Raw genomic sequence first — 17681 nt, 5'->3', positions numbered from 1 at the left:
AGTTTTTTCTTAACCGACTCGCGAATGATTCAAAGAGGGTCTTTCAGACTCCGGATGGTAGCTGAATATCTATTGTTTTCAGCTTCCATGTCAATGCTTGTACATTCTAGAAGCTTCAGACGGGCCTTTGCAACATCATGAATTACTCTGGAGAGGACAAAGTTTTGGTTCAAACATTAAAGTTTATTATTTAAAGAAATCATATCAAACATGCGTGTCAATTTATGCTGAATGTTCATTTCAGAGAACTAACGTGTTATTTTTACTGTGCACAAAAAGGTCACATTGGGGTGAGTGGGGTGAGCCCTTTGTAGACAAACTGCTAGTTGCACAATTTTTCGTTTGGTTTCTCTTGCTTTCCAGCTGTTTTCTTCAAACGATGTGGCATATTTACCTCTTTACTGGCTGGACATGGCGTTTTGTGTACCTCTTGAGTTTTAATAATGATAAAAGATGTTTATATTTTAATATTTAACCCTTATCCTGCCATAAACCTAATGGCTTATCAGCCTCTCCACTGCCACTAAACTTTTACCATATGGCATCTGTAAACAAGATAGTATCAGTGGCATTGATTTAACAGGTTTTGTGCATTAACCTTAGATTTTATCTAATAACACTAAGAAGCAAAGTTGCAGATAAATAAATAAGCTTCACATTGGTATCATTTTTATTTACAAAGTACAAAAATATGTTTACATAATTTATCATTAAAGATTAACATGATTCAAAGAACATGGCATAATTTGTATAATTCTGACCAGTATAGTAGTAAAAATGTACTAAAATAAGATATTTGTTTACAAAATTATGTTTTATTATGAACAACAATATATCAATAAGTTTAATTTTGAAAATAATTATGTTTTGCAAATATTTCTATGTTTTAGAAACACACTGAATAAGATCTTTCGAGAAGAGTCTAAGCTGAAATTAAACAGCAGTATAAAATTTTTGACATGGATGTGTGGTTTTAAAATTTTCTACAAAATTGTGCACAATGATTTGACTGATTTTGATTATTTGATTTTATAGTTTGAAGTATCACGTATGTACATATTATAATTAATTTATTCGCTGTCGCTCTCTTGATTGCTTTCAGGCTTGTAGTATTTGAGTGTATGGTAGCGCATGAAACACTCCGGATTACACATCGGCTTCTCACACTGAATGCATTCATATGCCGTTTGTTTTCTCTTGAACCCCTCCCTATTTTTTGAACTTCCATTGCAAACAATGCAGTCCCTGGTGACCTTCTGTTTCTTCGCACCTGGCTTGGGCTTGCAGTGCCCAATGAAATGGCGTTCGGTCAGTCGGGCCAAGTGTTCAGACTTCCGTCCCTTCCGTTGTGGTTTCAGAGCGTTTGGGGCAGACTCGATCAGTTCCGTTACCAATGTATTTCGGAAGTCCATGTGGGAACGCTTCTTTTGCTGCTGGCTGTACTTCATGTGCAGTATGTAAGCGTTGACCACAAGTATATTGAAGAGGTGAAAGTACAATTTTTTCCACCACTTTACACATTTGCGGAGCACATCATAGTACTGAACAATTTGATCTGAAAGATCAACGCCTCCCATTTTTTGTATGTAGTCCACAATTGCAGATGGCTTCATGATGGGCTCATTTGTCTTGCGATTAACTTTATTTGTCATCACCGACTTGGCCTCATGTATTGTTGACAACATGTGAACGTCTCGCTTGTCATGGTACTTCAATGCGAGGAGATTTTCACGTCGCCTGAAGATGGTTTCGTCCTGCTTTAGCTTCACTGAGCCGAAAGCCTTAGGCACTTCCTTTCTGTTGATGCGCACTGTTCCACATGCATAAGTATCATATGATGACAGAACATCATACAATTCCGGAGACGTATAATAATTGTCCATGTAAACATGGTGCCCTTTGGTCAGTGTTCCCGTGCGTGCCATCATTCCAAGAACGATTTTGGACGTTTGCGTTATGTCAATGTAGTGGGAAGTGACATGACCATCTTCAGTTTCATCCTCCAATGTTTCGACATATGTAGCACAGTCCGTATTTCCGTGGTAGATGTCAATACCGACACAATACCCAGATGATGCCTCACACAGTTCGAACAGTTTCATTCCAAATTTATTTGGTTTCTGTGGATTATATACCCTGAATTGAACCCTTCCTTTGAATGGACATGTACCCTCATCAAAGCTCAAATCTCGCTCTGGCACATACTTCTGAAAATTGTCTATAATCATTTGGAGGAAGGGTCGGATTTTATAAAGTCTGTCGGATTTGTCATCACTATCATTGTCAACAATATGGAAATTTGACAGTATAAGAAGAAACCTGTTTTTTGACATGGTTCTGTTAAAGAATGGTGTTTCAATGTTTTCATGTGTGGACCAATAATCTTCTAATGATGGTTTCCTAACAATTCCCATGAGAAGCACGAGCGACATGAACACTTTCATTTCATCAACAGTTGTATCCACCCACCTGGTCAGTCTGCTGTGTGGCTTGAGACTGTGTGCATTTTGAATTCTTGACTGTGCATATTTATTTGTTTGTGTCACCATATTTTGCCACATGCTTTCATCAAACAACACATTCAACATACTCAAAGGTGTTATATCATTGGGGATATCTTCGGCATTCAAGCCTACATGGCTATCAAATTCCATCACAACAGGTGGAGTGTCAACATTCGACCAGCCATTTTCTGTGTCAATTGGAAAATCCTTGTCACGCACAGATTGTTCCAGATTAATTTCATTAATAACACTAGCACTCAATAAAACATCTTCTAAAACATCATCTTCATCAATATTATCCAACAATTCGTCCTCACTATCGCTTTCTGTCCACAATTGATTGAGAACATCATCAAGGTTCATTCGACGGTTCGCCATTTTGACTGTTGACTTTCCTTTTCTTTGTGTTGGATTTTGTTCAGCATATAAACACTTATTGGCTAATATTTTTAGATGAAATGACGTTGCAGATCACGTGACAAGCATTTATGAATGGAAATGTAAACATTTCGTAGTAAAATTCCACTAGTAAATCTCAATCGAGGCAACAGAACAGGGAAACCCCCTGAAACGACCTGAGGTCGCGATTGGCAGTGGATAGAGATAAAGCTTATCGCGAGCTGTGGTCGCGTATGGCAGGCAAAGGGTTAACACAGCCGTTGTAAACACCTCCGCCATCGATCATCTCCCCTTATCAGCCCTATGGGTTGTTGCAGACTGTACACATGCACATGTTGCAAATAGCGCATGGTTGACATTGGTGAGCTCACTGCTGTTCTGCAATTCCACATGGATGCCGTGCGTAAGTGATAGGGCAAAGTCTACATACGTGGTAAGTCTGGTGGCGGTAAGGCTGAAACATACATTTGATGTACAAATCATTTCTCGCAACCTGAGGTACCTAATCAAGACCCCAAAAGGCCTTAGACGGCCATTGAGAGCCAAAGGTACTGAACTGCTTTGATCAGCTTTTTTGATGTCCAAGGAACCATTTTAGAACACAGGCAAGATATAATTAGAACATATATTCTGAGCAAGCTTCATGATGATTGGGACAACATGTACATTCCAGAGTATTTGCAAGCTTTTAAGTAAATTTTACCAAGTGACCTATTTTTAGGCCACTTGACCCAGTTTTGAACTCTACCGAGAAATGATTGCGAGAAATGTCCAAACAAATTTGACGACAATTGGGTAATAAATGTGGTTTCTAGAGTGTTCACACGCGTTTTCTTTCATTTAAAACAGTAACATAGTTTCTTACCCCACATGACCCAGTTCCAAAACTCAGAAGACATATCAATGGGACAAATGTCCTAACCAGGTTTCATCAATAAATGGGGCCTCTAGTGTCAGCAACTTGAAGCCTTTTTAGTAAATTCGACCAAGTTACTTAGTTTTTATACCACATTAGCTCTTCTGACCTAGTTTCAATAAGATTTTGCAATAAATGTGGCTTCTAGAGAGTAAACAGATTTTTCTTTATTTTGACTTGACAGTGTTTGTCTCGCGAGACCCAGTTTAAACGTCGGCTGAGATATAATTGGAAAAAATGGTCAAACCCAAGTTCATGAAGATTGGGCAATAAAACTCTAGAGTGTTCCCAAGGTTTCACTATAGCTACATAAGTAAAACTGCATGGTCCCCATGCGGCAATGTTTTTCAATGAACCAAAACCATTTACGAACTCATGTCAAGCTGTCATTATAACGAATGTTCTGAGCAAGTTTTATGATAATAGAACAAAACAAGAGCACCCCCTTGCGGGTGCAGACCGCTCATCTATTTTCTTTTTAAAGGTGAAGGGACTCTCATTTTCAATCACAAAGGAGGGAGGGGTGGAGTGAAGAGCGGTGCATTGTGTGGGGGTGTGGACATTTATTACATTTTCTTCCAAAAATGCGAAAAAAAAGGAAAAACAAAATCGGGGTGGGGGGGGGGTGTGGGGGGATTCTTGGGTGCGATGGTTGGACGGTATTTCAAACATAAAATAATAAAAATAAATATTTGTGTTTTTTAACCGTTTCATAAAAAAAAATTGGGGGGGGGGGGGGGGGTGAGGTGGGGGGGTATAGTGTGAGGGTGTGGTGGTAATTTGTGAGATGATCTTCAAAAAAAAAAAAAAAAAAAAAATGGGGGGGGGGGGATTCGGGTGGGGGGAGGGGGGGTGGGGGGGGGATTCTTGGGTGCGATGGTTGGACGGTATTTCAAACATAAAATAATCAAAATAAATAGTTTTGTTTTTTAACCGTTTAAAAAAAAAATTGGGGAGGGGGTGGGGGGGGGGGGTATAGTGTGAGGGTGTGGTGGTCATTTGTGAGATGATCTTAAAAAAAAAACAAAAAAAAAAAAAAAAAAAAAAACAAGAGTGCCAAACTGTCACAAGATACGCCCGTTTGAAGGTTTTGGACACCTTGAACTTGACCTATATATCATCTAGACACAACTTCTGACCAAAGTTGGTGAAGATCAGATGAAAACTACTTCAATTAGAGAGCGGACACCATGCAAAATGCTTGAAATGCACTATGTGACCCCATGACCCAGCATGACCCATATTCAAACCTGACCTCGATATTGTCTAGATACAACTTCTAGTTTTTGACCCGACATGACCCATATTCGAACTTGACCTAGATATCAACTAGATGCAACTACTGACCAAGTTTGGTAAAGATCGGATGAATACAATTTGAATAAGAGTCCGGACAAAGTGGCGCTGTTGAAAATGGACTAATTGACCCTATGACCTAGTTTTTTACCTGGCATGACCCATATTCGAACTTGGCCTAGATATCAACTAGATGCAACTACTGACCAAGTTTGGTGAAGATAAGATTTATACAATTTGAATTAGAGTCCGGACAAAGTAAAATGCACTAATTGACCCTTTGACCTAGTTTTTGACCCAGCATGACCCATATTCGGACTTGACCTAGATATCAACTAGATGCAACTACTGACCAAGTTTGGTGAAGATCGGATGAATACAATTTGAATTAGAGTCCGGACAAAGTGGCGCCGTTGAAAATGCACTAATTGACCCTATGACCTAGTTTTTGACCCGGCATGACCCATATTCGAACTTGGCCTATATATCAACTAGATGCAACTGCTGACCAAGTTTGGTGAAGATCGGATGAATACAATTTGAAATAGAGTCCGGACAAAGTGGCCCCTTTGAAAATGCACTTATTGACCCTATGACCTAGTTTTTGACCCGGCATGACCCATATTCGAACTTGGCCTAGATATCAACTAGATGCAACTACTGACCAAGTTTGGTGAAGATCGGATGAATACAATTTGAATTAGAGTCCGGACAAAGTGGCGCCGTTGAAAATGCACTAATTGACCCTATGACCTAGTTTTTGACCCGGCATGACCCATATTCGAACTTGGCCTATATATCAACTAGATGCAACTGCTGACCAAGTTTGGTGAAGATCGGATGAATACAATTTGAAATAGAGTCCGGACAAAGTGGCCCCTTTGAAAATGCACTTATTGACCCTATGACCTAGTTTTTGACCCGGCATGACCCATATTCGAACTTGGCTTAGATATCAACTAGATGCAACTGCTGACCAAGTTTGGTGAAGATCGGATGAATACAATTTGAATTAGAGTCCGGACAAAGTGATGCCTTCCGCCCGCCGCCCGCCCGCCGCCCGCCAAGGGGTTTCACATAATACGTCCCGTATTTTATACGGGCGTATAAAAATAGGGGGGGGGGGGGGTTGGGGGGGGGGGGGGCACGGGCGTTGGTTTGGGTGGAGTCTATTGTGGTATGTCAGGTAAGAGCAGTTTTGTCAAAGTATCAATCAAATCTAATCATAAATAAAGAAGTTATGGCAATTTTAGAGAAATTTAATAATTTGACCTTGAGAGTCAAGGTCATTCAATGGTCATGGTAAAATTCAACTTGCCAGGTACAGTAACCTCATGATAGCATGAAAGTATTTGAAGTTTGAAAGCAATAGCCTTGATACTTAAGAAGTAAAGTGGATCGAAACACAAAATTTAACCATATATTCAAAGTTACTAAGTCAAAAAAGGGCCATAATTCCGTAAAAATGACATCCAGAGTTATGCAACTTGTCCTTTTACTGTACCCTTATGATAGTTTGCGAGTGTTCCAAGTATGAAAGCAATATCTATGATACTTTAGGTGTAAAGTGGACCAAAACACAAAACTTAACCAAACTTTCAATTTTCTAAGTATAAAGGGCCCATAATTCGGTCCAAATGCCAGTCAGAGTTACATAACTTTGCCTGCACAGTCCCCTTACGGTAGTTAGTAAGTGTTGCAAGTATGAAAGCAATAGCTTTGATACTTAAGGAATAAAATGGACCTAAACGCAAAACTTAACCAAAATTTTCAATTTTCTAAATATAAAAAGGGCACATAATTCAGTCAAAATGCACGCCAGAGTTATCTAACTTTGCCTGCCCAGTCCCCTCATGATAGTAAGTAAGTGTACCAAGTTTGAATGCAATAGCATTGATACTTTCTGAGAAAAGTGGACCTAAACGCAAAACTTAACCGGACGCCGAAGCCGACGCAGACGCCGACGCCAAGGTGATGACAATAGCTCATAATTTTTTTTCAAAAAATAGATGAGCTAATAAAATGGACCTTAACACAAAACTTAACCAAAATTTTCAATTTTCTAAGTATAAAAAGGGCACATAATTCTGTCAAAATGCACGCCAGAGTTATCTAACTTTGCCTGCCCAGTCCCCTCATGATAGTAAGTAAGTGTACCAAGTTTGAATGCAATAGCATTGATACTTTCTGAAAAAAGTGGACCTAAACGCAAAACTTAACCAAAATTTTCAATTTTCTAAGTATAAAAAGGGCACATAATTCAGTCAAAATGCACGCCAGAGTTATCTAACTTTGCCTGCCCAGTCCCCTCATGATAGTAAGTAAGTGTACCAAGTTTGAATGCAATAGCATTGATACTTTCTGAGAAAAGTGGACCTAAACGCAAAACTTAACCGGACGCCGACGCCGACGCCGACGCCAAGGTGATGACAATAGCTCATAATTTTTTTTCAAAAAATAGATGAGCTAAAAAGGGATTTCTAGCAAGTCCACAACATTTCACTATAGCCAAATAAGAAACGGACTGGAACCATTTTTCGAAATCGGCTGAGATATCACTCGATGAAATGTTCCAAGCAAGTTTCAAGATTTTGCAATAAATGTGACCTCTAGAGTATTCACAAGGTTTTACCATAGCCATATAATGAAAACTGCTTAGCCTTCGGGCTTCCATGATTTTAAACTGACCAGAACCATTTTTGAACTCGTCCAATATACATGTATCATTGGGACAGATTTTCTGATTAAGTTACATGATGATTGTGCACAAAATTTCACTTGTAGATTTTTCGCAACCATTTGTTTTAGTTGACCTAGTGAACAACATAGTTGTAGAAATTAATGTGCTTACTTTGACGTTTTGATACATGTGTTCTCCATTTTACACGAAAACAAACAAGATTTACTACATTCTATAATTACAACAAGTTGCATGAATCAAGCTTGATTAATTGTTGAGATGCAAATTTCATCAAACATACTTAGAGATAGATAACTGGACGGAATTTTCATTTATATCTCTTGCATATAGAACATGAGGCAAGTGATAGAAGACAAACCGTTTGATAATTACCATCTAAGGGAACATTCCTCCCATCTAAGGGTAGAGTTCTCCCAACTAAGGGTACAGTATTCCCAACTGTCACACGGCCAACTCTTTGTGCAGCAAGTGAGATTACCGGTATAAGTATATCGTCTGGAGGGTGATCCGGAGGGAAAAGTTGTCCATCAATACTTATATCTGCAATTGAATGGAATGTTTCAGATAAGTTTCTTCTGTTCTTATTTGACATCAATACAATTTACAATCAAATGAATATCTATCACATATGAACAAAATTGATAGAGAACCACTAAAGGCTTGTCATGTCTTAAAGATGGAAATAAAAAGATCAATAATTAAACATTTAAAGTTTTGAATACAAATGTTTGGCAGATTATTTCCTGCTGTTGAGTTCCGATGCTTTCATGTGCATATATGAAGACATTTAGCGTGTATATGAATCTGTTGCCCGAAATATATCAAGTGTTCACAGTAAATTGACGTACTTACTCTTGCTTTTTTATTCATAATGATTTTGATATGTCAGGACCAGTACCGCCACCTGTCACATTAATCTCATCTGTTTGTTTTGTTGTTACTTAATACAAAACACTTAAAAAAGCTAATGGAACGTTTACCGGTATATAATAATAATCTTACCAAGACTGTCCAAGTCAGTGGGGCCGAAACCTTCGTATTCCCTATTTTCTGGATCATGCAATGGCTGTGCCACTATAGGATTAGTGCCCTGAAATTCAAACAAACTTATTTGTATAAAAATGTTTAACAAGACTATAGCCAAGCAATATATGTCTCCTACAGGCTCCACCACTGTCAGATTATTATTTTTTTTAAATATTTGTTGCCATAGAAACCAGAATTTTTGACATAGGAACAAAATGAAATGACGTGCATGATGTCCATATTGCCATCTATCCATGTTTTAAGTTTCATGAAAAAATATGAATAACTTTTAAAGTTATCGCAGGATCCAGAAAACCACCATTTTCAGCAGTATTTCTTGTCTCATTTGTTGCCATAGCAACCAGAACCTGACCTTCTTTTCGTACTTGGCATGGGAAATAAAACCCATGTGCAGTGTACAAGGATTGCCTTTGTAACAGGGCATCGCCTGTAACAATGCACTGCCCCCGTTACCCAAATAACAATTGCGTTAGCTATGTGCAAGATGAATCACTCGAGTAAATATACAAATCAAATTAATTATTTCTAGGCTATTAAACTAAATGATATTGTCTACGAACATCCTAAATTCAAAACCTTAGGTTTCTTCTCCCTAATCACAAGGGCAACGTTATCGTATTTTTGTTATGCAAACAAGATAATTTGACATTTAAAAATTGGGATGCAGAGTCTCTTTACGTCAATATTTCCATGTACATGTATTTTCAGCAAGATATTACCAGGTTGAATTTTTTTGTGCTGGTTTGAAGACCAGTACATCAAGTCAGACCTGTGTTTTTCAAACAAGTTTCTAATAATTTATTTCATTTTAATCCAACGTCATTTTGAAATATGTTGGCCATACTGATAGTAATAATGTCGCAAACTACATGTTATAATGACCTCGAAATAGGTGACCCGATAAATGTTCTCCTGTCAACTAGAACAGACAAAGTTCATAATGGTTAAATGTCTTCCTACCACATAATAGGGGATAAAACCTGTCCTATTATAATTATCACCAAGCAGTACAGAGATTTAATAATATAATTATTGCTTTTGCAACATATAATAGCTATGACTGTGTATTTAAACCAGTAGGTAGAAGAAGTGCCCCAATAAAAAGTAGGGAGGTAGGGAATTTGTGGCAGGTTATTCCAAAATTGTCCGATGAATTATTAAGTTTTCTTCTGAAAATTAAAGCTGTATGATACAATATTTAGTTTAAACATATTTATTTTAGCTCGATTGCATCGAAAGCCTAAGGCTTATTTTAAACGCTCTCGAGTCTGTTTCCTGGGACTAGAACCTTTACTTGGTGTCTTTGGGAGAGATCTAAACAAGGGCTGTTTGTAAAACATGCATGCCCCCCCTATGGGCTGTAAGTTGTAGTGGCAGCAATTGTGTGAATACGTTTTTTGGCACTGTGACCTTGACCTTTGACCTAGTGACCTGAAAATCAATAGGGGTCATCTGCGAGTCATGATCAATGTACCTATAAAGTTTCATGATCCTAGGCGTAAGCGTTCTTGAGTTATCATGGGTAAACCATTTTTTCTATGTTGAGTCACCGTGACCTTGACCTTTGACCTAGTGACCTGAAAATCAATAGGGGTCATCTGCGAGTCATGATCAATGTACCTATGAAGTTTCATGATCCTAGGCATAAGCATTCTTGAGTTATCATCCGGAAACCATTTAACTATTTCGGGTCACCGTGACCTTGACCTTTGACCTGGTGACCTCAAAATCAATAGGGGTCATCTGCGAGTCATGATCAATGTACCCATGAAGTTTCATGATCCTAGGCATGAGCATTCTTGAGTTATCATCCAGAAACCATTTTACTATTTCGGGTCACTGTGACCTTGACCTTTGACCTAGTGACCTGAAAATCAATAGGGGTCATCTGCCAGCCATTATCAATCTACCTACGAAGTTTCATGATCCTAGGCATAAGCGTTCTTGAGTTATCATCCGAAAACCATTTTACTATATCGGGTCACTGTGACCTTGACCTTTGACCTAGTGACCTGAAAATCAATAGGGGTCATCTGCGAGTCATGATCAATCTACCTATCAAGTTTCATGATCCAAGGCCTAAGCGTTCTTGAGTTATCATCCGGAAACCATTTTACTATTTCTGGTCACCGTGACCTTGACCTTTGACCTAGTGACCTCAAAATCAATAGGGGTCATCTGCAAGTCATGATCAATGTACCTATGAAGTTTCATGATCCTAGGCCCAAGCGTTCTTGAGTTATCATCCGGAAACCACCTGGTGGACGGCCCGACCGACCGACAGACAGACCGACCGACATGTGCAAAGCAATATACCCCCTCTTCTTCGAAGGGGGGCATAAAAAGCTCCCACAGTGGGGATTAAACCTATGACCTCCCGGTTGCTTGGCGGACACCATATCCTCTACGCCACAGCGGCCTACAATATTTTAATATGGCTGTGACCTTTGACCCAAATATACTTGTATTTCTTGCGATCACAATGTTTCAAGTAATTAAAATATTGACTCATAAATGACGAGATACAGTCAAAACCAGCTGTGTAACGAAAGAAGATAAAAAAAAATCAATCTGATAATAAACATAACATATTAAATATACACACCCTCTTCTATTTAAAAAGTTTCATTATGGTCCCTAACATGTGTTGTCATAGGTCTTTGTTTTCATAAGTCTTTTAAACGTTTCAATTATTGGCCGCATGTTAAAATTTTACATTATATGTGTTGTCATAGGTATTTGTTTTCATAAGTCTTGTAACATGAACATGGCATGCTGGTTTAAAAGGCATTATTACATGAAGTGTTCTGTCAGGAATTTCAACAGTTTGTCATGGAAACATAGACAAACAAGCAAATTCATTTACTTGATAACTCCCATCGTAAAATAAATTTTGATATCTAATTCATAGGGACACAACTAAAAGAAAAGAGTATTTGAAGGTTTGTGCCTTTTCTAACTTATTTGTACCTGTGATGCAATTGCAGCAGTCAATACTTTCATGAATCAATTAAAATTGACAAAATGTGACAAAATGAGTTCAATTCAATTTTATGTTTTTCTTCATTTTTTTCTTTAATTTTTAAATTTACTAAAAAAATTTTTTTTTTTTTAAAGACACGAGGATGGATAAACAGGACAATATTTGTAATATAACAAAATGTAGGGTTACTGTCTGTATGCATTGCAATTATCCTTATTAATATATATGCTACCACAAAGTTTCATGTTAAAATATTGTTTTTAACTGAGATAAAGCCCTGACAGATTACATTATACATGTATAACAAGAGATGTGTTTGTAAGAAACAAAATGCCCCCTATTGTGCTGCTTTGAAATAAAATTTCAATATATCATTTGGCAGGTTTAGAAATTATCTCCCTTTAAAAGCTTATTACTTCCCTTGGATTGTATTTTTTTACTTTTGACCTTGAAGGATGATGATCTTTCACCACTCAAAATGTGCAGCTCCATGAGATACACATGCATGCTAAATATCAAGTTGCTATCTTCAATATTGCAAAAATTTTCGCAAAACTTTAACCAAGGTTTATGTTTTGGGACAGAATGACAGAGTGACAGAATGACAGACAGACAGGCCAAAAATAATATGCCCCCGATCATTCGATCTGGGGGCATAAAAACAACAACACGCGATAACTCTTATATAAGAATGTGTAGGGTTATGTTTCTTGTGCATGTCACTTTTCAGCATCTATAAAATCATGAAGTTTCATGATGAAATATTGTATAGTTTCAGAGAATTGGCCCTGAAAAGTAACATCATATGAAAACAACAAAGGGCAATAACTCTTATTGAAGAGAGTGTAGGGTTATGGATCTTGTGCATGGCACTTCTCCTCATTGATATCTATACATCCATGAAGTTTCATGTTAAAATCTTGTAAGTTTCTGAAGCATTCCGACTTAGGAATGGACTGAAAGACTGATGGACGGACAACGCTAAAACTATATTCCTTCGCCTACAGCGGCAGATAACAATCTGTTTTAAAACATTAGACCTAGTGAACTAGTTTTTGACCTCACGTGACCAAGTTTCAAACTTGGCCAAGATAATATTTGGATAACTGATCTGAACAATTTGCATGACGATTGGAAATAGAATATGCCTCTGGAGTGTTAAAAAGGTAAATATTGACAACAAACAACAGACAGACATTAGACGATCACAAAAGCTCACCATGAACAGGTTGCACTCAGGTTAGCTGAAAAGAATGGGCGAGAAGCCTATTTTCCAAAAGTGTCTTTTTTTTAAAAACTTTTTGTTTTCTGAGATATTTTACTGTAAATAACTAATGGTGAAAATAATTGACATGCTCAACCCAGATTTAAATCACTATATTAATGTGAACTATGCCATATCTAAGCAATTATACTATATTTTAATGTAATGCAACCTTTGACCCTAGTTTTAACTAAAGCTGATACTATGGAAATATCTATATATGTCTAAAAGCATGCAGGTTTTATCAGCCTAGAGAAAAACCCACTACCAACTAAATCCAGAAAACTGATTTTAGGTACACTGGTCAAATTAGTTGTTCTAAACATATGCTACCAGTAGTATTTACATTACAACAATTATTAAACGTCCACATCTTTACAACTTGAAGAGATACTTCGATGGCGATAGGTCCTACCACACAATCAATGCTTGGGTTTAACAGGAAACAGTAAAACCTTTTAAAAATGTATAAATATATAAAGGAAAATGAGGTTTAAACTCGACATGATTTCAAATTTGAGAGCAAAACATCAGTTGTCTTACAAAATCAGGAAGACATATTTGTAACAGAATTCATGATTAAAATCCATATATTTATATAGCAATTCTACATAAAAGACAATAATATAAGTTATATCACAAACCCACTTTTCCTAAGTTAAAGGGGAAAACAGAATGATTTAAAAGAATTATTGTGAGACCGTGAATGTTTATAAAGACTAAATGTATTGAAGGAAGAAATATTTATAAATACAATTTACCTCTTCAGACACATTTAACTGTCCATTTTCAAGGCGTCTGGTGAGCGGAGGGACAGAGAACTGGCTGGTAAAAGCAGGTGAGGCATTTGAACCTGCAGCTGCTGCAGCTTCAAACTGCGGAATAGTTTCGGGTGTTGCTGGATGATTGAAGTTGGCAGGGCCACGGCCATGAGGGAATATGGAACCAGATAGAGTTGGCTGAGATATGGAACTGGGCGGGGGCGGTCGAGCGGTACTGGTTGCAGTGGGAGAGTGGGATACACCAGTGGCCGAGGCATCTTGTACATTCACATTGGCAGTGCTTGTGGCTCTTTGGGGTCCATCGTCCGCTGCTATGGAGATATTTCTATGTGTACCCTCACCACTGTTGTTGTGGAGAAGTGGGCAGTTAGGGGATAATCTCCTATGGGTCTGTTCCACATTGTCAGACAATGTCCATTCTTCACAAACAACATCACATGCAAAGCATCGAGTGGCATTAGGACCTTGATCGTGATCATGGTAGAAACCATTTCTAGCAAGTGCGATGCCATTACCTCCACCTTCATAATTGTGGAAGGTTATGAACCTCAGCCATTCAAACTGCATTTCTTGCTCACGAGTTATTGGTTCTCCAGTGTTCACTCTATTACGGAATGACCTTATCGGATACACAGCAACAGTTTGGTGCAACTGTTCCGGGTGCGCTATATACAGTCTCTGAGACACATCTTTTGCTATTTGTTGTTCTAGAGTCCTCTGACAATATTCCATCAGAATAGTTCTCCAATAAAGCCTTAAGTCTGTTTCTTTGCTTAGTTGAGTCATTATTCGAGAGATGTCACTCTGGAACTCCCATAGAATCAAACTTGGTTTTGGTAATTTCTTTGGCATTCGCTTTCTTGCAGTCCTTTTGCCAGTCAGGTAGTTTTTCTTGATTATAATTACAGAGTCAACTGGATCAGTTTCCTTCTTGTCCATTACCATTTGATTTTGATATTTTCCCTTTCTGTCCCTTAACATTTCTAGTGGATCTGTTTCCTTTTTGTATGTAACCATATGAACTAGATCAGTTTTCGTCTTGCCTGCTACAATTTGATTTTGATCTTTTTCTTTTTTGTCATTTACCATATGAATTTGACCTGTTCCTTTTTCGTCATTTACCATATGAATTTGACATGTTCCTTTTGTATCAGTTACCATTTGAACTTGACCTGTTCCTTTTGAGTCAGTTATCATTTGAACTTGACCTGTTCCTTTTGTGTCAGTAACCATTTGAACTTGACCTGTTCCTTTTGTGTCAGTTACCATTTGCACTTGACATGTTCCTTTTGTGTCAGTTATCATTTGAACTTGACCTGTTCCATTTGTGTCAGTTACCAGTTGAACTTGACATGTTCCTTTTGTGTCAGTTACCATTTGAACTTGACCTGTTCCTTTTGTGTCAGTTATCATTTGAACTTGACCTGTTCCTTTTGTGTCAGTTACCATTTGAACTTTATCCGTTTCCTTCTTGCCAGATACTATTGGGACTGGATCTCTGCCCTTTCTATGTGTTAACTCCCAACTATGTTCTGTTACGCAGAAAGCTTGTATCTGAACTAGATCTGTGTAACTGACAATCGCTTCGGAAGGAACTCCACATGACATATTGACAACAAATACGTTGTTAGCCTTCCAGGAGAGTAAATTATGGAATTGAACGTCAAAGCTGTGAATTGACAAAAGACACAGCGCAGATGAATCCAGAGTCATGTTTAACGTCTCAAACTTCAATTGGCTTGGCAGATATTGGGGTTTTATTTTGAGCACTTCTAATAAGGCATCCAACTTCAGTCCATCAATATCAAAAGCAGAGCTGAATAATAGATCAAGTTGTGGAGGTTTCCAAGTCGGGTCAGAAACAACTACCTCTTTCAAACCTGTTGCAGCTGAATTAATGGTTTCTTCACGAAGTTTGATTTTGCTCATTGACAACACTTCAGTTAAGTTCAGTTCAGTTAGGTTAATTCCTATTGCAGAAACTATATTAACTTCCATCCGATTTTCTCTCCTCAAAATTAAGCAGAACAAAAGGTAAGTTGAATACCGGGGTATTTCCTGGGTAAAATCAGTGTTTGTAAGGGAACAAGAGAAGGATTGCAGTCCTTCATAATGGAGCATATCATAACTCAATATTGTTTTTAATGAGTGTAATAATGATTCTTGTGTACTTATTTGCTGTTTCAGCTCATTTGCTACATGTAAGCTAAGATAGTCTTCAGATTGCATCGCAAGGGAACAACATGAATCATCATATTGGACAGATGCACTAATATTGGGACAACCAGATGTTTCAGTAAATAAATTATTGTTTCCATTCTTTCTATCATTTCCATCATCCAAGCTTTTGCAAAGCGTTTCTTCATGATTGAAAACATATTTTTGGGAAGGTATCTCTTTCATGTAATCCACACACAATGATTCACTGGCATTTAAAACAGACATTATTTTGTGTTTATCTGACAAAACATCTTCAGTTACTTCAGTCACTGCACCAAGCTGATTTCTACAATACTCCATAAATTCAGATATTCCAATGACAGTTCTGGATTTTCTATTTAGCGTTTGTAGGTTAGTATCTTGTACATAAGGGTTATTATTTTCACTTTTGAAATTGAGTGTCATATAAAAGGTTTCAACTTTCCCTGTGAATGATGTTTTATCTGGTGTAAGTTTTTCAATTGTACTTGAAACTTCATAACTTTTTTCTGCAGCAGATTTGCGAGGGAAGGAGCTCTCAACATGGTTCAAAAGGGTTGTAGATTTTGTTTCTCTGTTTGGAATATTTTTTTTTTCCGAATCTCTGCTAGATATAAATGTTTCAAGGTTTTTTCCAGTATCATATTTTGTGTTATATTGATTGCCATTGAAACTGTCAGTCATTTCAGTACTTATTTGTTCCATCACACCTGTCCTTTGAATGGACAATTTAATAGTCGGAATAACCTCAGGTGAAATTTTCACGATTTCTACTGCTTCTTTGTCCACAGACATTTCCTTTGAGTGCTTTTCACAAGAGGTCTCATCTAATATATGGCAGATTTTCTAATCAGTTTCATTGAATCTTTTTTGATTGTTAAATTCGGTTTCAACTGTTTCACTTGGTTGAGTTTCTTGCGTTGGAATTTTATTACCACTTGCTGCCTGTCTGCTCAGTCCAGTCTGTCCATGTTGAAAAATAATCGCTGAAATGAAATAGCACATTTTTTATTTGATATTCCCAGCAAAATATATTTCTACTGGAGTAAACTTTCATTCTTCTCCCATTATTGTTTTCATGAGGTCTGGAAAGTTTGCATGTGTGATCTTTTCATGTATGTTTAATTGATGGGTTTTTTTTATTTACTGGTACATTTGGCTTTTTAAATATTTAAAAAAATTTGGTCCCATGACCTTCACACATTTTTATTTAAATTACAATGTAAATTCTGCTTTTAACACGATATTATAAGTTCAACAACAACAGGGCTTTGATGTCTTATACCCACTCGACCGTCGACTAAGTCGATTGATTTTAACGTCAGTAGAGTTAAAATTCATAGCTGGTAGCCAGTATGGTCAATTGCTTTTTTCGTGCAACATGTCTGAAATAGCTACACTTAGACCCTTATTCAACACTGTATAGGTTTATCTCCCTTCAGCAATTATGAAGTAGACGATTATTAAAAAGTGTTGTTGGTCCATCTCGCAAGATGCTTTAACTTATTATTATTACCGGGTGGAGAACTCGTAAATATATTAAAAACTGTAATGAACAAAACGGCCCTGACACGCTCACATGAGTTCAAG

At 37.5% G+C, this 17681-nt stretch overlaps 2 protein-coding genes across 3 annotated transcripts; both read right to left on the bottom strand.

Annotated features, from left to right (window-relative positions):
- Positions 1–1070: 1070 nt before the first annotated feature.
- Positions 1071–2882, bottom strand: LOC127854697 (piggyBac transposable element-derived protein 4-like). The gene has a single exon (XM_052389756.1). It carries the CDS (start codon positions 2880–2882, stop codon positions 1071–1073), a length of 1812 nt encoding a protein of 603 aa, XP_052245716.1.
- Positions 2883–3157: 275 nt separating this feature from the next.
- On the bottom strand, positions 3158–16746 carry LOC127854816 (uncharacterized). Of its 2 annotated transcripts, none has more exons than XM_052389880.1 (5): positions 15317–16746; positions 13872–15208; positions 8819–8906; positions 8189–8356; positions 3158–3357 (listed from the first exon to the last, which is right to left on the bottom strand). In XM_052389880.1, the coding sequence occupies exons 1-5, from the start codon at positions 16515–16517 to the stop codon at positions 3326–3328; spliced, it is 2826 nt and encodes a 941-aa protein (XP_052245840.1). In that variant the 5' UTR covers positions 16518–16746; the 3' UTR covers positions 3158–3325. The 2 variants fall into 2 exon arrangements, with proteins under 2 accessions (XP_052245840.1, XP_052245841.1); XM_052389881.1 differs by having other exon boundaries at positions 13872–15100.
- Between the last annotated feature and the right edge of the window lie 935 nt (positions 16747–17681).

Source organism: Dreissena polymorpha, chromosome 13 (genome assembly GCF_020536995.1).
Source record: "Dreissena polymorpha isolate Duluth1 chromosome 13, UMN_Dpol_1.0, whole genome shotgun sequence".
NCBI lineage: Eukaryota > Metazoa > Mollusca > Bivalvia > Myida > Dreissenidae > Dreissena > Dreissena polymorpha.
Note: the sequence above shows the minus strand (reverse complement) of the source record. Positions and strands in the feature narration are given on the sequence as shown.

Excerpts from the sequence above, each read along its gene's own strand:
- LOC127854816 (XM_052389880.1), bottom strand. The coding sequence starts at position 16,517 with ATGACACTCAATTTCAAAAGTGAAAATAATAACCCTTATGTACAAGAT. Across the intron at positions 8,907-13,871 it reads AGTTAAATGTGTCTGAAGAG|GGCACTAATCCTATAGTGGC; the intron begins GTAAATTGTATT and ends TTTGAATTTCAG. Across the intron at positions 3,358-8,188 it reads GAGGAATGTTCCCTTAGATG|CCTTACCGCCACCAGACTTA; the intron begins GTAATTATCAAA and ends TGTATGTTTCAG.
- LOC127854697 (XM_052389756.1), bottom strand. The coding sequence starts at position 2,882 with ATGGCGAACCGTCGAATGAACCTTGATGATGTTCTCAATCAATTGTGG.